This window comes from Electrona antarctica (genome assembly GCF_951216825.1).
Source record: "Electrona antarctica genome assembly, chromosome: 2".
Taxonomy (NCBI): Eukaryota; Metazoa; Chordata; class Actinopteri; order Myctophiformes; family Myctophidae; genus Electrona; species Electrona antarctica.
The window spans coordinates 20248152-20271882 of record NC_136807.1 but is presented as its reverse complement, the minus strand read 5'-3'; the positions used below and the strand labels follow the sequence as shown (position 1 = coordinate 20271882).

The 23731-nt window shown below is 41.6% G+C and overlaps 2 protein-coding genes across 4 annotated transcripts in view; one reads left to right on the top strand and one right to left on the bottom strand.

Annotated features, from left to right (window-relative positions):
- Nucleotides 1-2680: 2680 nt before the first annotated feature.
- On the bottom strand, nucleotides 2681-7373 carry LOC306938147 (inhibin beta E chain-like). 2 transcript variants are annotated; one of them, XM_079522166.1, is made up of 5 exons: nucleotides 7188-7373; nucleotides 5674-5828; nucleotides 5462-5545; nucleotides 5132-5271; nucleotides 2681-4298 (listed from the first exon to the last, which is right to left on the bottom strand). In XM_079522166.1, exons 1-5 carry the CDS (start codon nucleotides 7310-7312, stop codon nucleotides 4149-4151), a joined length of 654 nt encoding a protein of 217 aa, XP_079378292.1. In that variant the 5' UTR covers nucleotides 7313-7373; the 3' UTR covers nucleotides 2681-4148. The 2 variants fall into 2 exon arrangements, with proteins under 2 accessions (XP_079378292.1, XP_079378293.1); XM_079522167.1 differs by having other exon boundaries at nucleotides 4146-4298; nucleotides 5127-5271.
- Nucleotides 7374-18812: 11439 nt separating this feature from the next.
- Nucleotides 18813-23731, top strand: part of acap3a (ArfGAP with coiled-coil, ankyrin repeat and PH domains 3a) — a 65020-nt gene continuing 60101 nt past the window's right edge. For both annotated transcript variants that reach the window (XM_079496035.1, XM_079496036.1), the window contains exon 1: nucleotides 18813-19088. In XM_079496035.1, the coding sequence (XP_079352161.1) occupies nucleotides 19042-19088 (47 nt within the window). In that variant the 5' untranslated portion in view covers nucleotides 18813-19041. The remainder of the gene's footprint in view (nucleotides 19089-23731) is intronic.

The window sequence follows — 23731 nt, the reverse complement described above, 5'->3', positions numbered from 1 at the left end:
TGTACAACACCTGCATGATAAAATGCACAAAGAATCATTGTGGGATTTATGGCCATAAATGACTAAAGTCCTTGAATATCGGACATCTCCCACAGCTACTCACCGTAGTAACAGTGGGAGTCAACCTGGCACCGGTTCTTGGTTCACAAAGAACCACAAAGACACTTTTATGCTCAGATGAAGGTCTGTGAAGGACACATACTGCAATATGCATCTTACTGCTGGTGTTCTATAACCAAAAGTTGTTTGTTGGCATTTTAACTGCATTTTAACTAGTGATGCACAATATAATTGGTAACATATCGAAATTGGCCATAGAAATGCCATATCGGTATCGGATCGGTCTCAAAATAATCCTGATTATTTTCACCGATATTGATGACGCAATAATAATGTGACCGTCAATGGCTTTTTACTCACAGAGCAGCCACTCTGCCTGTCTCTGTCGCTTTTGTTTTGTGTATTTCTAATGTTTGAAGGCAGCATAATCTGTATAATATCATAATTGGTCAGAATCAGTATCGGCAGATATGACCCCGCAAATAATCGGAGATCGGATATCGATCATAATTTCATAATCGTGCACCCCTAATTTTAACCTTTCAAAACAAGCAGGATTCTGTTACAACTCATGTCAAGTTTAGACATGGCGATATACAGAAGATGAGCACATTATAAATTAATTCACTCAAAACTGAATACTGTGCAACCTTAAAAATAAAACTTCTATCAAATCCATTCACCTTTTACTGACTTATATTCTTGTAATTGTGCTATTGGGGGGGGGGGATTGCTTTGAGGAATTTTGTTCCAAAAATGTGTTTTGCAAAAATCCACCTGTTTGTGGATTTTTGGGGCAGAGATTCATCGTTGGTATCCAGGGAGTGTGTGTGCAAAGTTTCATCTATGGGGGTGGGGTGCACAAGGCACAAGTTGGCAACTCGCTCGAGTGCAGTCTAGTTTCATTTAGGTAATTATAAGAAGACTACAGAACTATAAAGGCACCACATAAAAAAGTGATTATTCTGCAGAATAGCACTTATCTAGGAACTCTTGTCTGTCCGGCTATATTTAGTTGAGCAAAATGGGTTACAAAACCCACAAAGGAAACAGACGGCAGGTGGAGCTGGGGTGGTGCATGGGGATGCAAAGAGGTGCACACCAACATACATGAATTGTTTACATAGCATTTTATTTTTATATATTTTGAGATTTTTTGTATTATTGTTTGTTGCACTGTTGTTTGTCCAGATGTTTGAATATGTATGGACCACAATGGAAATAAGCCTTTGGCTTTTTGTGATAATCCATTTCCCATTGTTTCCATACTGCTGTAATTTTAGAACTGTTGATTATTTCATCAAAGACTGCAAGAGAATCAATGATGGAATAGGGCGACCTTAAATGCTTGCTGCTTGACACATCACTTCTTGTTACATAACCCACCACATCATGGTGCCCATGCATGTTACCCACTCAAGTTCAGGCAGATTTTATCTGCCTGAGGCTGAAGCAGCTCGCAAGCCACATATAATTGAAGTGTTGTGGTGATATTGTGTGTAATGAATGAGGCTGTTATAGGGGCAGTTGATTAGATTTGTTTAGGGGCAGTTCCATATTCTCCTGTCCGGCAGCTACAGGCAACACCACAAATAAAATAATAATAATAATTTATTGTGGGGTGGAGGGTGGCTGATAAAGCAGTCACGCCTGGCCTGAGACAAACTAATTGGACTCAGAGCTAGCTATGCTAGGGCATATTTTGGTGACAACACAATCTGTATCAGTGTTACAGAAAATGTTGTATGCTGGAGTAAATCCACAACAAACAAGGAACTCACAAACCATGTGAGTCTTCACACATGTCTCGTTGAGACATGACCTCAGGAGGACACCCAAACTATTTTTTGTTTTTTTAATTATGCAGAGCAACTGACAACATTCAAAACCTTTTGAGAAGTACGCAATAGGCTGTAATGATGTTTGCCTGAGTAACGCCTGCAATGCCCTGCATTTCTGGAGCACTCCAAACTGTGCCTCATTGTGTACACCCCTCCCCCCACCTCTTTTTCAGAGTTTTCAACAGGCATTTGTGGTTTTGCCTACATGTGGATAGGTCTGGTCCAGCCAGAGTTAAATTAACATCCTGGAGACAGCTACAAACATTACCATATTAATTGTATTATAATCGTTTGTCACAAACAAAGACTGCCATGAAAATAAGTAACACTGTGACGAAATAGACGTACGTTTTTTTTATTGTGAACTTTATTCAAATAATAAGAGATATCAATCCAAACTAAATGACAAATGTGTCAAACACAATAAGATTAACACAAAAAAAGTCCTGGGGACTTTCTTCCATTGTGGTCATATGCATTCAATTCATCACCATAGCATAAAAAAATAACACAATATACATGTCAACAAATTCAAACACTATTATGTATGTACAAAGGAGAAAAAGGAGAAAACAGCATTAGTGAATGACAATGTCCAATGGGAATTTACATTTACCTCCTAATGTTTTTCAGGCCCATTTTGAGAGACCAGTGATACACATCCTTTAAGTTTAATGGATGGGGTCAGGGCATATTTTGGTGGCAGAGTAGTAGAATGAGAATTTTCTTTATCTTGTTTTCATACATTTGGGTGGTAACACATCATGGTTGCTCCCTCTATGTGGCTGTGGGTATTTAGACAGGGTATTTAGACAGGTATGAGGGTAATGAGAGCACTGTCCTTTTTATTATCTTAAATACCAATTCCATTGATATTTTCTCAACCCTGTCTTCTACCCTGAGCCATCCCAAACGAGCAAAGTGTATTGGAATTAGGTGGGTCATGTCATGGGCTTAAGGCCGATATCTAGTTTAAGAGAATTGATTTACATTGGAGTTTAACAATGCTCTCATAAATCTTACAAAGCATATCTACCTAAGTCTTAAACTCTTTCACTACCTACTGTAGTCAAATTACTACTCATTTATAAGTACTATAATAATTTGCTGAACCCTGACCGCTGAATGAGCTCATTTGTATTATACTCTTGTACATGTATGCTAAGGAAAAAACACTAATCAGTAGCTGATAATTAATGCATTACTTTCACTCTACCCACAATACATTTTGTTTTAAAGTTATATTTTAGGTAGCCTACAGTATTTTGCTATACTATTCACTGGGATGTTATCAAGCATTGAGATTCACAGATTAACTGCAGAAGATGCAATATTAGTAAAGTAATGCGAGCAAGGTTTTTCATTTGTCTTACCTTCTCTGTTTGTGTACATTATGCACATATGAAACACTACATCGAAGATATAATTTTACATGAAAAAGCATTAAAAAAACTGCAAAATATAATTTCCCTCAAAAGTTAAATGACTATGCCTAAGTGACTGGGTCAGAATTATTTCCCCTTGTGTCTTCTACCAGCCAAAACAAGTTGAAGCATTGCCAATAGCTGTGGCAAAACACCGAAACATTCAGGAAAGAACTTTCACAGTATTGTGAAAAAGAAAAATGTAATCTTTATTATTTATTGTGAATTAAAATTGTCAGCATACAATATCCAGTAAGTAGATATTCCATGCATTCAAATTGTACTTTGAATTGTGTTCAAATGCCAAATACAACTCGATAAAACTTGGCCTTCCGTACAATGTGGAAGTTCTAGGAAGCTGAGAGGAATGGTTGAATTTGGCTTTGGACAACCACACATTTTTGGAGGGAACATGTCTGTTTGGTGTTTTATTGCCTTGTCATTTCCTAACCATGTAGGGCGGGGAAATTTGGCTGCCTGAAATAGCTCTATGCAGTGTGCACACATTATTCCGTCCTATCTTCATATAATTGGTAGGCTACACACTAATGCTCATTATATATACATACATATATATGGTACAATGTATTTTTTTCATATTATCCATCTTCAAGGGAATAACATAAAATGTGATGACACAAGAACAAACACAAGAGTGCTAGTGAGAGGAAAATAAGTGCATGCATTGTTCCTCAATATTGTACATAATTTTGGACCTTGTTTTTTCTGTTGCACTAAGATGTTAAACAACATGGTGCACTAGTGTGAAAAACAAATGCCTGCCAAGGAGTTAACAGACATGCACAGGACTTTAAAACCAGCCTTAGTCTTCGGTGGGCAGCTGGGTGGTGTCTGAGACACAGCCACATGTACGGGTGAGCTGCACAGAGGAGATGACTACAGTGCCTCCTTCTTCCATGTACAGGACAGGCATCATTGCCTGGGAGATGGACTGGCAGCATGGCATCTGGGCCTGAGAGAGGGGGGGGGGGTGAAACATGAGTGAGGTGTTATAATGATAATATATCCTATCATTCCATCATATTTCAATATCAATCATATAGGGTATACGCATGCATAAAGTGAATGCAGATCGAGTGGCAAAGTGAGTGACAAAGTGAATTTAATGTTGTTTAAAGTCATTTAATGCAATCAAATAGGACCTTTCTGTTTGGATGTATGGGATGTATGTCAAGGCCAGAAAGTAGTTTTTTGCCACTCAGTAGGTGTTCCCGCATACCTTCCGGGTATGATGATGATGTCATGCACATACCCTCTATTAATGTCTCATATCAGCTCAACTAGTAAGGTTTTGGTGTTGATGATCACAGAGCATGTTTTTCATATCTAGACCCTAATCTGGATTTTAGTCAATTTGGCTCATGAAATCAAACAAAAAGATTAAAACCAGTGTCATTTTAAAAGATATGGCAGACTTAACTTTGGTGGCTAACAGGATATTATGTTGACCACATTATAGCAACATCCCTGGTTTAATTCTGTCTGGAACTGGTGTTGCATTATCTTTTCATGTATAACTCTATGGTCCTATAGCTTCCTACTGCCTATATGCTCAGTTTCTAAATTGAACACATGTATGCATTTATATCAACTCCACTAGTGAGTGCAGCAGCACAGGGCTTGTTGGTTTTCCAGTTTGCAGGCGTAAGGAGTAGCATAGCGGCCTCTAGGGACCACTTTTGGGACTTGTCTTGTAATGTCTAAACATATTAAAAATGTAAACCGATTTGTCATGGGAAATGCATTCATTTTGTACAACAGAATTTTGTCTTGTTTATACCGTACTTGTGAAGAGTTGTCCTTGGTATTAGGAGGAGTGTGTGATGGACAGCGCAGGTTGTTTGGTTCCAGCAGAGGGTTGCAGGATGCACACTGGACAAGGGTGAATCTCTCAGGAAAGATCACCCAGTTGTCCCAGCCCAGATCTGTTAGGAAGATATAACATCACATACTAAAATTACTTATTTGCAAACAAGTACACACACACACACACACACACACACACACACACACACACACACACACACACACACACACACACACACACACACACACACACACACACACACACACACACACACACACACACACACACACACACACACAGTTTCATACCTTTCAGGGAGATCTGTGAAGACATCTGACAGCACTTAAATCCAGGGCTATGGCCAGTACCCGGTGTCACAGTTAAGTCAGAGCCTGCAAAAACATTAAATGTAACGTTCATGTCAAGTTTTTATGCTTTTGTTTTCTTTTAAGCAAATACTTCAATTCATTATAATTTGCACTGTTGTTTTGTTTGTGCTGCATATCTGTATTTGACCTACCTATCCCATTCCGGGTTTGTGGAGTCATGGCATTGAATGTGGACTTCCATTGGTCTCTGACACTGTCCAGCCACCCAGCAGGCAGACGTGGCTCCGTCTGCAGGTTGAGAGCATCCAGGAGATCCTTCTTTATGGACTGCAATGGCTCCTGGCACCTGCAGATGGCCAACATCAATGATAGCATTGCATTACAGCATTATTTGGTAACATGTTATTCAACTTTTTTTGTTTAAAGGCGTGAAGTTTATTTTTATTTTTTTATAACTTTGTTTATTGGTTTTTTTCACAGAAGCATTATTGAAATAATGGAGTAGAAAAATAATAAATGGTGGCATTAACAGCTTCTCTTCATAAACCCCACAAGCATAACGTACAAGAATAAATACATTGAATTTTCACCCCAAAGAAAAAGGACAACAGAAAACAAGACAAACAAACCTTAAATACAGGATCAATAAAAGTTGAAAAATAAAAGGCAGACAAAAACAGACAAAACAGTACACAACATCCTATAAACAATCCTAAGTACACGATACATCCATAATCCGCATTACATCACAGCAATCCAATCACAGTATAGGATACTTTTAAATCAAAAGTCCAGCAGACCTCACACATCCTCAAGCAGAGACGGATTCAAATTCTGAATGAATTGAAAGAATGGACCCCATATCCTCCCAAACTTATCGGAAGAACCATTTAAGGAGTGTCTAATCTTCTCCAGTTTTACACAGTACAAGGTGTCCCTAATCCAGTGAGTGTGAGAAGGGGAAGTGGGCGATTTCCAGTTGATCAGGATTATAAAGGCGTGAAGTTTAACTGTATGTCAGTGCACTGAATGAGCAGTGCATTGTATTTGTCAATAAGTGCATATTTCATGCACAGTAGGCCTACAAAAGTAATAACAACTATATGCCATGTATGTGTCAAGTGACATCGTAAAACTTGTCTGATAGAAACAAGTTTTCTCAACATGCTCCAACAAGCGCTGGAATCAGTTCTGTAGAATCTTGTGGAGTGACTGATTATGCTGTTAATTGTTGTGTGTACCAGCATGTTAAAGCCTGTGTGAGTACTCTTTAGTTCACTCTGCTCCAAAATCTGCATTTGTACCATAAAGGCCTCAGCAAGCATATACCATATCAACAATGAACTTATACTATGTTATACTCTTGTTTATTTAATCATTATTTTGTTGTAATAGTTATTTATCCTATAAAGATTGGTCACCACCCTTTAAAAACCAGGTCACTCTGGTCCTGTATCACAGCCATACTCAAAAATCTCCCTTTGTACCTCAAAAAGGCTCATACTATTCCTGAATAACTCATAATATTCATGAATGACCGGCATAATCCAATATAATATTTAATAATAAATCAGCGACGGTAATCATGTAAACATTGGTCTCAGCTGTATATTTCCATGTAGACAAGGAAAGGACATTATAAACCTCTCACAGAAAATATTACTTTGACTCAAAGTTTTAGAGTTTTAGAGTATATAATACTAACCTGTTGTTCCTGGCAACATGAGGTACAGTGGATGTTGCAGTTTCTCTTTCAGAAGTGTTCAGGACAAATGTCATCACCAGTGAAGAGCCCAGGAGGACCGTCATGGCAAAGACTGTGATGGACATGTTGAATCTACAATACAACTACTTTCAATACAGTTGGTTCGTCCGTCCTGGTTGGAGGAGAAGATAGGAATGGCCAGGTTGCTGTAGAGCCTGGGAACCTGCCTTTTTATCTTAGTTTGGCCTTGAGATATTTAACATTGTTGCCTTGTCCACCCAGTTGTGTGAAACGGAGGATGTTCTATACAAGAGAGAGACAGAGAGAAGTCAAGAGCAAAGAAAGCATTCTTTGCAAGGCAATACAAGAAACAAATGACAGACGTGTGTGGCCATACACTAACACACTATGAAAAACATAATTAGTTATACCACATATGTTTATTTAAATCCCCAAACCCAGACTAACAGAACAAACCATCTCTTTCTAAAAGGCAAAAATCTGATGTTTAAGCAAGGGATGATCTGCAAACCGTAAATCTCTGTTCAGTTAACCAAAAATAGTCACTTCCAATTGAATTAAATTATATTTTCAGTGATGGACTATATGACTACTGTTGGAGCCACAAGCTCTGCAGTCATTTCCTGTGAGCGTAGGGTACTGGCTCCCCATACACATCTAAAGTGTTGATAGGACATAAAAGACACATATCAACACTGATAAAGAAGAGAATAATATTGGTCCGTACTTGTCATTCAAGGACTGGGGGAGGACAAAACGCCGGGACAACGCTCCACACGTCCCAAACTCTTCTCCCTTCTGGCCCCAAAACTGTGGAATGCACTTCCCGTTGCAATCAGAACTGCAGCATCACTCCCGATCTTCCGCCGTAGTTTGAAAACCCACCTTTTCAGACTCCACCATGGCCCATAGCACTTACCCTACCCCCTTAGACAGCACTTTTTAGACTTAGATAGCATTTGAAACTTGAGACTTATAGCATGTCATGTAGACAGCACAATAATTGCATTGTATGTAGTCATAGCAGTATAATATATATGTATAGTTTATATGTATTGTGTCATTATATAGATATGTTCTAGTTACGTTCTTAGCTTACGCATGTTTCTTGATAAATGCTTTTTATATATGTGATGTATTCCCATGCTTTTTGTTCTTGCTTAATGTAAATCGCTCTGGATTAAGAGCGTCTGCTAAATGCCTAAATTGTAAATTGTAAATTGACAAGAAATCCAAGCAATACTGAGGATCGCAATTGATGGAAAATACTTTTCTGGGATGGTTGCCTTTTTGTTGGTTGTATACTATTATATATACATATAGGCCTACCTCATTATGTTATTTGTATTTGATAATAGAGGGTATGCACATGCATATAGTGAATGGCAGATCGAGTGGCAAATCGAGTGGCAAAGTGAGTGACAAAGTGAATTTAATGTTGTTTAAAGTCATTTCATGCATTGAAATATGACTTTTCTGTTTGAATGTATGGGCTGTCAAGGCTATACAGTACGCATTCCCGCATAACTTCCTGTTATGATGATGATGTCACGCGCATACCCTCTATAAGCAGAACGAAAATACATTGCATGGGACCTATCCTCAGTTATGTATCCCAAGGTCATCGGGGTGTCAGGTCTCACGAACATCATACCCCGGCCCTCACTCGACCCGACTTACGTCCCAGTAGCTACCCTCGATCAGACCCACTAAAACCAGGGCCACACAATCCGGTGAATTACTCCGGAACTACTCTGCCGGGACTGGGAGGCACCATTCTGGCGTGTGGAAGGACTAGGCTCTGTGGGTTGACTCCTGTCCGGGCCCCTCCTATGTCTCACCAGGTCTACTTCTGCTCTCACCAGGTCCAGGACCTGTGTGTTGCACCAGACTCCCAGCACCGGACACTTCAGTCAGTAGTGGTGGATTCTTGAGCCGCAATGGTTCTGCAGGCTACCTGGGTAACATTGGTGCTGCAGGCTCTGCTTGCGGCTCGACTGGCCCTCCTAAAGGCCTCACCGAAGGTTTTTTGGGCTTCCTTCTCACGGAGGATGCAGGCTGGGGCGCCAACCCATAGCCTACTGCTCCCAGGGTGCCGTCTACATTCCGGCTATCACCCGTCTGCACAATAGACTGAGGAACACTTTGTATTTGCACCTGTTCAGTTTACTACATACAGTAAATACCTCAGCACCACTTTTGTGCCTATACAGTGTATAATATCTACCGCCTTGTATGCACATTGTCTTCATTGTCTCCACCAGGCCGAAGGCATGGGGAGAGAGTATGTTTTTCACTCCGTCCGTGTGTCCGTCCGTCCGTCCTTCCGTCCGTCCTTCCGTCCGTCCGTTATCAGCTAATCTCCGGCACCGTTGGCCCGATCCATAACTGTGCACACACACTCCCTGGATGCCAACGACGAACCTCTGCCCCAAATATTCCTCAACGGCCTGTTATAGCGCCACCATGAGGCCGATTTAGGCAAAACATATTTCTGTAGATAACTCGTACACATTTTATCCATACATCACACAATTCGGTATACACTATCTCCATAGTCATGTGATCAACACGGATCTGCACAATTTCCCATCTTCCATCCTGATTGGCTAAGATTGGCTTCCAAACTCACATGATTGGTCCGTTTCGAACAAAATGCCACAAATCACAAACACAGTGTCCAATTTCCATGAAATTATACACACACATTTCCACTAGGCCGAGGACGACATGTCACTATTTTTTTCTCCAAAATCAGCCTCACGGTGGCGCTATAAAAGGCCAATTCCTGTTTTTACCTATAACTGCATCATCTGTATACAACTTATGTATGCGCACTCCCTAGAGGCCATGGAAAAACATTTTCCCTGCATCCTTCCACATCTGCCGGTTATAGCGCCACCATGAGTTTATGTTAGTCGCACAGATTTCATCCAAATCTCACGCAAATCGGTACACATGATCTCTGTAGTCATGTGATCAAGACGAGCCTGTTGGATTTCTCAGATTCTACACTGATTAGCTAAGATTGCCTTCCAAAGTTCAGGAGTAGCCCGTTTTGTACAAAATGCTGCACATGTCCTGCTCATCCAGAATTCTAATCTGGACCTGTGCCCAGAAGGGCACTTTTTCTAGTTTATTATGTAACTGCATGGAAGCTTGCACAAAATATGTTCACCTACTCGTTCACTTGGTTTTGAGTTTGAAATGCAAAGCTTGAATAGAAATACAAAAAAGTTTAAATCTCAGACACGATTGGCATGCTATCTTGCTGCCCTGCTGTCCTCTACTATCAAGGCCTAAATAAGGAAACAACTGAAGAAAATCACTGCATTATGTCTTGAAATAAAGCCATCACGTTGTTTTGCTCCAGTGTCCTAACCTATAATTTATTATCGTGTGGCTGGAATGCTTGGTTCAACACCAACATGCACACACTCATATGTGCAGGTATGCATGAGCACACGCACGCACGCATGCACGCTCGCGCACGCACGCACACACACACACACACACACACACACACACACACACACACACACACACACACACACACACACACACACACACACACACACACACACACACACACACACACACACACACACACACACACACACACACACACACACACAATCATTGTGGAATGTATGGCCATAAATGATTAAAGTCCTTGAATGTCGGACATCTCCCACAGCTACTCCCCGTCGTAACAGTGGGAGTCAACCTGGCACCTGTTTTTGGTTGAGATCACAAGGAATTATAAAGACGCTTTTATGCTTGAAGGTCTGTGAAAGATAAATAATATGCATCCCTGATTCCTTCACTACTGCAGGTGTTCTAAACAAGTTGTTTGTTGGCATGCATTTTACCATTTAAAAAAATGAAGCAGGACTTTGTTACAACTCATGTCAAGAATAAAAACATGTATCTAAAATCCAGAAGACGCTCACATTAGAAATGAATAGGCCCCATGGATCTTTTGGCAGCAAAATATTTTTGTATTGAATACATTAAATTCAGTTTCAGCTTCACAACCTGATGGCTACTCAGGTATTCTTGCGTTGCCAGACTGTTGCCTCTCGCAATTTTCAAATGCTTCCGTCATACATATGACCATCTATATAGCATTCGGAGATTGTGAATAGTTGTCTGGCGTTGTCTTTAACACAGCCGGGGTCAAGAGTCGAACCGGGGATCACCAGATGGCCTCTACCCAGTATCCACTAAGCCACAGCCACCCATAAGATGTATTCTGCATAATTATGATGAGAAGTGTACCGTGAGATTTGTGTTTGACCTTTGGTGGCCTTAGCCACAAAACGATTGAGAAGCACTGTGCTACAGTATTAATAAAGTATACTTTAACTTGCCTTCACAGAAATAACAAAACATAAAAGCAAAGAACCTAAAAGCACAGACAGTGAAATGAGAGACACTGGAATTAGAAAACATGATAGAGTAATACATTTCATAAACAGAAGGTGAGAAAGGTGTGTGTGTGTGTGTGTGTGTGTGTGTGTGTGTGTGTGTGTGTGTGTGTGTGTGTGTGTGTGTGTGTGTGTGTGTGTGTGTGTGTGTGTGTGTGTGTGTGTGTGTGTGTGTGTGTGTGGCGTGTGCGTGTGCGTGTGCTTGTGCGTGTGCGTGTGAGTGTGTGTGAGTGCGTGTGTGTGTGTGTAAATAAGATGTCCAAAGTCCCAGCACTTAGAGTGTGCTATAAATACCCCATAAAACTATAATTATACAGACACCACATAATACAGGAACAGGCACTCAGATGGCAGTGGTAAAGTAGCTGCTCACCACCAGCGTGATCTAGTATGAGAGTGACGAGACGACACTAGCTGCGTTGACTCTCATTGTAATAATGGAATGGGGAAGTGCTCATTCTATCCCAATGGGGCCTTAGAGTAATGGGGCGCGTAAAGTTACAATGTTTGGAACTATAGCCCATAGCACCCATAGAGTTATATTTGCGGCGAGATCATCGCGACTCTCTTCTTCTACGGCTCTGCTCACCACCATGGAGGTCATGGGTTCAAATCCATCATGGTGCATCGGGCTTTCGAGCGTCTACACACACAAACACAATTGTCCCTTAATTGTTCGGGGGAGGCGGTTGAGGAGGGTGATGATGATCATTTGCATGGTTGGGAAGGGTGATCATTGGCACTGCACATAACCCTACGGGCTGGGGTAGCACCTGTCAGCAGGGAGTGTTGAACGGGAGCCGAGGAGCAGGTTGAAGGTTCCTCCCGGTGGAGGCTCCTCACTGGTAGGTGAGTCAGTATAGGCCTAGGATACAGCAGCCGCTGTGACAACACAGAAATGTGTGTGTGGGGGAGGGGAGGAATAATAACTACATTTGGGAGAAAAATGGGTAAACGGCTAAAATATCTACATTTTTTTGCAGGTGCTCAAATGTTTAGTTTAAAAATGATTGTCAAAATGTTGGTGTTACAGATTATGATAATCTATTCTGTTTATGATCATCTATTCTGCTGTGCTTAAATATGTCAGACATATTTATTTAATTTAATGAATAACATTGAAAGTAGTATTAAAGTAGTATTATGTTGCAGATGTATTTCCAGAATTTCCCTCCGGTGATGAAATAAATAAATAAGAGGGGTTATTATAACTATTTCCACACTGTTGAGGTAAAAGAGTAGGCCTACAAGAGTTTCAAAGCTACGTGCTCAATAATTTTGTATTCTTGGCTGCTAACAATTTCTCATGAATATGGGATTCAACAAAGTTTCACCTTAACCATCTTTGGTGCCAACTGCTATCTGCCATCTTAGCCAGTAGATGGCGCCTAAACACAGAAAACGACTCCCTGACAGAGGTAAAGCGGGCAGGACGTTCCATGTCAAAGCGCTCTCTCTGGTCAGTTCTGGTTCTGGTCAGTGGTCAGCGTCAGTCTCAGCAGAGATGTTGGAGCAGTGCTTCTACATCAGCGGTTTTATGTCAAGGACCCGCGGACTCCTTAATTAATATGTAGCCATTTAGCCAATTGTTAATAATAATAATAATAATAATAATAATAATAATAATAACAATAACAATAACAATAACAATAACAATAACAACAATAATAATAATAATAATTATTATTATTATTATTTTGTTACATTTAAATAATGCTGATATCAGAAGGTGTCAGGTGCATAGTCAGCAAAGACTTGTTTTTTTCTACACACTTTGTTTCAGGGGGAAAGTAGGACAAGAGAAGCTGCAGGCTTGATCAGTCCCCCGCCCCCCCAATCACATATGACTCTCTCTCTCGCACGCGCGCACGCACACACACACACACACACACACACACACACACACACACACACACACACACACACACACACACACACACACACACACACACACACACACAATTAAAATGTGAAGATCAAGTTAGCATACATAAATCTGTTGAACCATATGAACCTCATAACCTCAATGGCAGTTATCATGTTCACAGTGAACACATGTAAGGGATTATTTAAAGCATTTCTTGGTCTGCGGGTGCTAGACAGTCCCACTGTATGTGGTGCTAAAAGCCTTACATCACCTTTTAATCACTTGTTTGTTTTATTTGCTGACTCCCTATGAGTGGATTTGAATGTAATCTGGCATTGCGGAATATCTAATTAAATATAATTTATTTGGTAACGGGATGGCTCACGTGCTTCGTCCTTCCATGTGCTGTTTGTCTTACTGTGATTTTTCCCCCACAGACAAAATCCAACACATTACGCTTCCAATAGTAGGCTATGACTTGTGGATGTGGAACGTTAAGCAAGAATGGTCAGAGTATAACACCAAAATGGTCAAAACAACAGATCTGAGAGAGGGTTGCCACTTGATGGTGGAAGAGTATCTGATGGAGGCAGCCTCCTCTTGGGTATGGCTGGACTAGATACTGAGAGAGGCTGCCGTTGCTAGGCAATGGGCTCAGCGCCGAGAGAAGCATAGGGGAATTGTAGGGAATGAACATGGGAGCAGCTTTCCATTTGTTTTCTTTGATACAGTGATGTCCCACTTCCCCACCTTACACCTTGTATTTGGCCAGTGTCCATCCACACCACCTCACATCATGGTAATAGCTGTGGCAGTGAGAGGCGAGGCATGCTTTATATTTGTTCTGATATATGGCAATTTACCATGACACATGGTGTCCCTATTTTGGGCACATTTTTCAAATTTTCTAAATCTTAAAATTAGCATTGTGATTTTCACTATTTGAATTTGGGCTTAACCTAAAGTTGTGTGGTTCAGAATATACTTACAAAAGATTGCTTGTGTTTGCAAGGTTATATTTGGTAAAATACATAGTAATCATGAATTGAATTACAGTCATGTTCTGATGTTGTCCCCAAAATGACCACCCTGAAATTCTAATCTTATTTTATGGTCATTCTATAAGAATTGAATAATTGTCTCCCCCTCCCCCTTCAAGTATAGTGTGCAACTGTGCATACTGCACTGTTCACTTTACCACCAGCCACTTGTGTAACTGCTCTATATGGATTACTGATTTACAGTCTGTATTTGTTTCATTTTGTATTTGATCTTATTTTATTATTACACAGACTCAGACTACGCAAACGGGCAATTAGGGGAGGTGATGCCGACATCCCGCTCCCCCCGGGCCCCACAGACAGAGATTTGATGCATCGATCCTTCACAGACCCGTTGGATGTAAATTCCTGGAGAAGTTTGAAGTCGATCAATTCCTCTTCATAAAAAGACTATCCCTGCAACATACATCATCACAGAAGCTCTAATTGTGTTCTTGCTTTTACTGAAATGTCCAATGTTTTGGTTTCTGTAAATATATATTTTTTCTCTATATTGTGAATCAACCCTCGTATCTCTGTAACTCTTTGACATTCGCTTGAAGTCCTTCACAATGGTGTTCTGTGTTTGGTTTACTTTGCTCTTAGCCCATGCATTTTTTATAAAAGAAATATCATTTGTTTCCTTTCTGGCTGCTCTGTCTCTGACCCCGTATTCACCTTATCCACTATATTGGAAATAAGGAACACTGTCAACTTCTCCAACACAAGATTCCCTTAAAGTAATTGCTTAGCCAGGTCTTTGAGTGCTTAGAGACTTTTTCCAAGATGACAGGCTTTTGAGTTTTGACTTGACTGTGACTCCTTAAGCAATTTGGCTTACCCTAACATGATTACTACACAATAGAACCAAGGTCAAAATGTTTAATGACTTATCACTCCTAAGAGGAAAGTCTGTTTGTTAATACTTCCTCTGAAACTGACAGTTTTATGGTTACACAAATTAATGCTCGGTCACTTGTGGGCCAGCAGTGGCGTGGAGCAGAGCAGCCACTTGGGAATCGGTCCTACTCACACAGGCACCACTAGTGAGGATAGTGAGAATCCTGTGAAATTGCGAGATAAAAATACTTAAATTAATATTAAGCCTGAGAATTATCATTATTATTAACTGCAGATACCCACCTCACTACACTGGTAATGGCTTGTCAAGACCTTGCACCTGCAGTCAAAAGGAATAATGTTACAAGCAGTGTGCTCAGTAGCATTCCTCTCACTCCGTCTGGCTGCTGACAGACCAACAATTGGGGGAGACTGGGATGCAAGGATAGTGGGGAACAAAAGTAGGTCACCATCCAAGAGACCCACACGTCTCTACCAGTGGTTCGGTGCTTATGTCTGCCATCAGAGAGACTTTCACGGAAGCAAAAATTGAAGTTGACAGCCCTTCCAACCTTCACACCCACAATTTGAATGCATGAAAGCCTCATCCCTACTCCTGATGGATGCCATGCAGTGAATGCAGCAAGAGACAGGTCATGAGCAGGCCATTCATCACTTATATCATATAGCAGTGCCTTCTCAGGAATGCACAGATGTTGTATGATCTGAGGTGATCGCTTATTGTTACATGCAATTGATGAACTGCTTCAGAAAGGTCAACGATTGCCTTAACAAAACAAATTAAAGCTGATAAAGTGATCTTTTTACCTTATTATCTCTATTGACATTTAACTACCAAAAATGTAATTGCAAATAAGCATGCGTACCCCCCAGAGAATATTGCCAAAATAATCCTAGCCCCCAAGTATGATGCTCATCTCATGCAGTTATATAATACATACTATAATAATACATAACTATAATACAAATACATTTACCAATTGAGCATAATTGATTGTAGGTACTAGGTAGTGTAGGTGGACCCCTGATTGTCAAACGATATATTTTCACACTGTTTAACCACTTTCAACCTGGTGTGACGTCCTTAATTTGAGTATGTCATTAGGTAGGGACATTTTTAAAGAATACAAAAGGCAAAAACAGATCTGCTTGTAGATGTTGCTTTGTGACGCGCTGTAGATTGCCTATATTTCCGCTATAAAATGCATTCATGAAGGACTACATTCCAGCCCTTCTCTCAAGTTGCTCCCAAGTTTTTCCACCAGTGTTCACTTCCAGGCAGCTCTGCAAACTGCTGACTCAACATTTTCATAAAGAAGCAGAGGATGCTTTGATCTTCAGATGAGGAAAGAGAAAAGGACGAGGGAAACACACGCACGCACGCATGCACACATGCACGCACGCACGCACGCACGCACACACACACACACACACACACACACACACACACACACACACACACACACACACACACACACACACACACACACACACACACACACACACACACAGAGAGAGAGAAGCGCTTGAGGAGGGAGCCGTTGATTTTAGCTGCCCTAATTTCAGCCCCCATAAAGCAGCTGAGGACATCCAGTCTCTCAGATTCAGATACAGGATGATGCCCTTGTAGAATATTCAGGTGCATAACTAACACACAAAACATCACTCACACTGTGTGTGTGTGTGTGTGTGTGTGTGCGTGCGTGCGTGCGTGCGTGCGTGCGTGCGTGCGTGCGTGCGTGCGTGCGTACGCGTGTGTGCGTACGCGTGTGTGTGTGCGTACGCGTGTGTGTGTGCGTGCGTGTGTGTGTGCATGTGTGTGTGTGTTAGATATTTGAGAAAAAAAAGAAAAGAAAAAGAAACGCTACTCAGTTGACAATGCTGACAGTGATTTTACATGAGAAAACATAGGCGTGATAGAGTGAAGGTATGCTGAGAGCCTAAAGAGGGTGATATCATCAGGGTTGGGACCATACTGAGGAGGAACAATTGGTGCTTTATAAAAGCCTGCAGTGAAATCCCATGCAGGCTTTCTCCCTCAGCTTCCTGACTTCCTGTGAATTAATAATATCCTCTATTTTTAGGCCTTGCAAGGGGAAATGCATGCACTTGAGATTTCCTCATTCACAGTAACTATTTGAACAATATAGTGAGCTAGAGTAGAGTAGAGCTATTAGAGGTGTTAATGCATCCGCTGTGTTGTGTCAGTTTGTAAAATGCAGTTTGAAATAAAAGTAGGCTACTGGATCAATGAGTCCGAATTTGATGTTATATTGTTGGTGTGTTGGAATAGAATCAGAATCAACAATACAAACAAAGCTACTTCTCCAGTGGAAATCTACTAGACCACCCTCTAGTACCCAATGGCTGAGAGAAGTAATGTCCTTTTTGAAATTGGAGAAAATCAGATATTCTACCAGAGGTAATCTCACTACATTCCAAGAGAAATGGGATCCTTTATTGTTATTCTTTAATCGCCAACTAATCCCTACTCATTGAGTGATTGCCCCCCCCCTCTTCTCTCTTTCCCCTCTTTCTATCCTTCCTTCTATACTTTCTTCTCTCTCTATGTGTGCTTATGATTATTATTTTTACATGTTTTTAATATTTATTTTATTCATTTAAAAAATGTGATATATTGTACCATGTTCTTTATGCACTTTTTATTTTATTATTTTCCCGATGTCTGTTATGTTTGTTTGTGTATGGGTTTAGAAATGGAAAATGGAGTGGGCAAAGCAATCTAATCAGAAGTATTATAAAAGGCTGTCATTCCATGTACAGCATACCTAAATAACTATTGTATATATGATGTGACTGAAATGACACCATATACTGATGCCTAACTTCTAATAAAAATATCAATGAAAAAAAAAAAACAATACAAACAAAGATTCTCGCTCAGCCACTAGCCAGCATACAGGACAGTTGGACATGTGTTTGAGTCTTTACTGAATCAATGAACCACCCTGATTGTGAAAATGTCAAATCTGTTTTGGGAAATAGCAGATCTATAAATTTACAAACTGCTGTTATTGTGCAGGGGTTTTCAAACGTTTTCACTTTAGTAGGCCATGGTCTGGAGAATTATATGAAATATAATGTGATTTTTTTTATCACAATTTTGGTCTAACAGACAGGGTCTAAAACGTGGAGGCCTACTGTCATTTAATTATTTCATCACATTATCATCACCAAATGTTCTTACATTTCTTCAACTACATATTACTTTATAGATCGCACAGGCTCGCAGCCTGTCTCATCATATGATTTAGGTTTTGGGGTTTAGGACCAACAATCAATTGGTGTATCTTTTTCTCCATCAGGCACGCTACGGTTTTGTCTCACTATGAATTCAAATGAGCTGAAATGTGACGTCACCACCAGCCTACCATTCTCATGCAGCGGTCTCGCGGTCTGCTGCTGCTCGGGTCTTTCTGATTGAAGCAGCTCCCGTCAATCGTAGTACTAGGAGTAGGACTGTGAGCACAGCACAGTGTGTGGGAGCCGGCCGGGGAGAGACTAATCAGAGGATCACAGGATCGGATTCACACACTACACGACTGCATCATTCTACCCAGGAATTAGGAAATGAAACCCGTATTCTAATCGTGAAAACTTTAATATAGTCTAAGATGACGGTGGATTTTGAAGAATGTATTAAAGATTCACCCCGGTTTAGGTAAGAACATTTTCGTGTTGACGTCTTGATGATCATCTGTGTAACTCTCTTGCCGAACTGGACGCCCTACACGAATGCAAGCTGTAACAAAACGTGCTGTATTTTTATATTCTAGCAGCGTTTGCTTTGGCTACAGTCACAGTCACACCATATAAAAAATAATCCAGCCGGTCGTTGCAGACTGACAGCCTTTCCTACCTTGAAAGAATATTTGATTTGCGCATGCCTACATGTTGTATTATACTAGCCTACTAATGTAGGCATATATGCCTACATTAATAGGCTAGTATCATATACGACAGGTAGGCCTATCCAGTTTATATTAAACTGACAACATTTCTAAGTACTGTGTCAATTTAAATTAGTCGGACTTGGCAACATCAGAGCATCTCCAAGTCATCCATCAGGCACACAGTTCTAACATTATGCATGAGGGTGAGCGCCCTGACTTATCACATGCATTCTCTGACTAGGCTAACTGGAGGGAAGCATCGGGAAATGCGAGTCATATTCTCGTATGAGTTAAATGAATCATGCCATGCAAGTAGCCTGTGTACTATGCCGGTGCCCTCTCTCTGTACGTGTATAGGCATTAGGCAGTATAGGCCTACCAACTAGCAGCTGGATAACCTTTTAAACATTAGGTGAGACCGTGAGCGGTAACTGGTAACTAACTAAAATGTATCTGTTGGCCATCAAATTAGAGTAGTAGGCTAGTCATTTTGTGTTGTGTTTTCCATTCCACTAGTGTCTGATTGACATATGCCACATGTGGGTGTTCTGATGTGAAGCAAGTATAAGAACGAGTTATGTCTCGTGTGTGATGACTGATCCCTCACCATGTATGGTCAACGTCTATAGGTCAAGGACCAGATGTATTTAATGTTTTATGTCATTGAACGGACTTCCGTTTTAATTAACTGTTCTCATGACACTGAAATACTCACAGAGGAGGCAGTTCAAACAGTGTCACTAACCATTGGATCAGAGGAAGCTGAACGGTTCCATGCACAGCCTCATGCTCTGACTGCTGTGCGCTCACAGCACCAAAGGTTAGATAAATAGCATAGGAATTCCTCTACGCCCACATCTCTCCCCTAGACCTGGCCTGCGCTCTCCCCTCTGCCTGCCTCTGAGGAGCCAAGATCCTTCCAGACTGTGTGGGGTGCCTCAGCTCATGCCTGCCTGCTAAAGCCTGCTTTAGCCTGGGTCCTTTTACATATTGTGTGTGCGTGCCGTGCGTGCATGTGCGCGCATGCTCCTAGAGATAGAATCTCTGCTCCAAATCAAAGACTTCCAGACTTGGTAACAGCACCTTAATGACTGCCATCTGGCCTGGAGAAAGGCAGACCGCAGGAAGTGCAGAGTGAAGAGTATTTACACAAACCTTCTCTCTCCATGTTTACAGTATGTGCTAAAGAGCATGGCTATTATTGAGATGAGCTACAAGCAAACTCGTCACCTAAGCTATCTTTGAGGTACCTTTGCCGAAATGCCCCATTCTTTTCTCTCATAATATACTTAAATATGCAGGCTAAAGTCATCACTTATTTGGTCAAGGGCAAGGCTGTGAATGTGGAATGAACATAATGCTTTCCCAGTACACTGTTTGGCCCACACTATCTCAACGGCTAAAGAAGATCAAGTGGAGATGTTCTCATGTTCCATATAAATCTGTTGTGAGCATTCCTCTCATTCATTGTGAGGAGTTCTGAAGCTCATGCGGCGCTGGCACCGCATGAGCGCAACGGATGGACATGAATGGCAATAGAGACGCGCTGTAAAAGCGTATTTTTCTGCCCACTGAAGCCTGTAACAGGGTTTTCAGAGAACATTCAAATGGCCCCTTTGTGGAGCATAAAGCTGTGTTAAGTGTTATGCAACAAACCCCAGAGGTGGATAACCAGAAGGAAGCGCATGGCCCAGAAAAGAGGAAAATCGTGCCTTTTTTCATATTTGGATATTTTGAGAGACACTTCCCACATGTGTGAAAACATGCAGGATATCAGCTCCGCATGATTACCTCTCTTGTGGTGGGTTTGACTACTTCACACACGACTCAACGGTTTGCTTCCTCTAGGCAAGGCATGCTATGAAATGCCATAATCCATGATACAAATGTGTCTCCATTGTTGCACCTCTGTTCTTCCTTCTGTTCAAAACGTCTGCCACGACACTTTCCAACTTCTGTGCAGTATGGTGATAGAGTAGAGCTATTAGAGGAGCAATATGGAGCAAATAATATTTTGTGGATATGCTGCCTGTGTGTGGATATGGTCAATGGTGCGAACGAAAAGAAAAGCCTGGGAATCGAGGCTAATGGTGCACAAACGTACCACTTTTTCAAACAGTTTTGGCTCTATATCAGAGGTTCTCAAAGTGGGATCTGGGGACCCCCATGATGGGGTTCTGGAGGAGGTTCCAGAGTGCTAGCTCTGCTAAATGACGGATAGCGGGGGCCGGGGGACCAAATGGACGATTGAAGCCCTGAAACTCTTGAGAGTGTACAAATGGAACCGAATGGAGTCTTACTGGTCTGTAACTCTGAGAGTTATGGGGGTCCGAGGCCTGTACCAAACTGGGGGTCCTTGAAATGAAAAGGTTTGAGAACCACTGCTCTATAGTCTATATGTCTGGCTCTTCAAGAGTTTAGCCGACAGATGCGAAGTTGCAGCCGCTTCTCCACATCTGTTTTGAGACAGTGGACCAGAATGATTACATGGCCACAGGATCGCATGTGTTTGTGTTTGCTGCAGCACAACACTGGCAACATGTAATGTTTGCACTGACTTTTCCCCACCGATGCGCTAATTTGAGGTCACTGTCACATGCTGTGTCACAACATAATATTATCAATGGCTTTTCTCACTTTGAAAAATCATAGAAAACAAAACCCTTGGAATAGATAGTGTGGCTCCATTGTGGATGTGATGTGACCAGCTTGTGACACGAGTCATCTTTATGACATCAACAGTCATATCTATGACACATGGCTGTAAATTGGGCAACATTTCAGAAAGATCACACCAATAAGTGGGGGGGGGGGGGGGGGGGGGGGTGTGTGTGTGTGTGTGTGTGTGTGTGTGTGTCCTACATGCATACACTATAGGCATTGATCGGCCCTGCTATTTGAGAGATTAGCTCTGGACGGACACACACACACACACAGAGATCCTCAATGAGAGTTTATCATATTCTATAACATTCTATAGAACATTAGCAAAACTGTTGTATATTGAAATTTGAATGCCTCTTCTATTGAGCTTGAGAGAGTCTGCTGTATGCCATTTGGCGGGATGTCTGGCTTCCTCGATGCACCATGGTTGTGCCGCAAGCATTGCTTCAGCAGAATATGACCATTGTCCAAAAGAGCGCATTTCTTCCGCTGTGAGACAGACTCTTTTCATTGAGTCTGAATGGCTAAGGGCCTGAGGAAACCCTGAGGATCCCCCCCCCCCCATGGTGTCAGCCGGGCGTGGGGGGTGGGTGGGGTGCTGTTGTGAGGCTGCCTTCATGCCGACGGGCTCGTCATTGAGTCATGGCAAGCCTTCGTAGGCAGAGAACAGCTTAGATAGACGGGGAGAATCCCAGGCCACTGAGGGCAGTGACCTGTGGCGTATTACTGCCTCTGTCTCCAGCGTCTGTGGGAGAGCGACTAATCGGATGGATGCGTGACCCAAAGTCAGATGACACGAGAGCATGTCAGATTCCAGGAGGTGCCTGCTGCTGCTGCAGAGGAATGCAGAGCATGTGGCACAGTTTCCTGCTGCTCTATGAACGATAACAATTGAGCATTAGGTTTGCCAACAATCGGTAGAATAAAATAATAATTAAATCATTTTTTTGTAAGATGTATTTTTTGGGCTTTTTCTGCCTTTATTTGATAGTGTACAGTATGGTGACAGGAAATGGGGAGAGAGATGCGGGGCGACACGTGGCAAAAGTTGTCGGAATTGGGAGTCGAACCCACGACACGCCGTCAGGCTGGCTTAGCAGCCTAGGTGCCCGGACTGCTACACTAGCTGCATGGGCCAAAATCATCTTTTTGAGTACGTATTGCATATGTAGTGCATCAATTCTGCAAACCTTTGCTTTGTTGTACTGGTCAGAAGCTGTCATTTTCAATTGGGGACAATATGTAATGCTGGCTCTAACATTGTAGCATGTCTTGTCTAATTTCTTCTCAGCTAGGCTCCATCCAGCTGGGGTTTGATTTCAATACAGAATACACCACATATCTCATGCCTTTTTACTGTAACACAGTTGTAGCCAAGCCAGGACCTCCCACTCACCCACCATCCATCCACCCACCCACTCACTCATTGACCACCCTGAATGTGGGAAAGGATACTGTTCCTAACGCGTGTTCCTGACAGTCTTTTCACACAGGGCTATGTCCTAGTCCCTCCCAGTTTCAGATCAGGCCCTGTAGCAGTCATGAGTTATTCCAACCATCAGGTGTGTGTTGTGATTGACAGATTATCCAGCTAAGCATGCATTGTTTTTGGGTTTATTTCTTATATGAGGGTGGTGCAGGATAAGCTGGAAGAGATTTCTGCTGCGTGGCTATGTTGTTTCTTCTCTATTTAATACTGACTCCTTATTCCATTTAAAGTCTCTGCAGTTACGGTTTAGTTGCCTTC

Excerpts from the sequence above, each read along its gene's own strand:
- LOC306938147 (XM_079522166.1), bottom strand. The coding sequence starts at position 7,312 with ATGTCCATCACAGTCTTTGCCATGACGGTCCTCCTGGGCTCTTCACTG. Across the intron at positions 5,829-7,187 it reads CATGTTGCCAGGAACAACAG|GTGCCAGGAGCCATTGCAGT; the intron begins GTTAGTATTATA and ends GGCCATCTGCAG. Across the intron at positions 5,272-5,461 it reads TTCACAGATCTCCCTGAAAG|ATCTGGGCTGGGACAACTGG; the intron begins GTATGAAACTGT and ends TCTTCCTAACAG.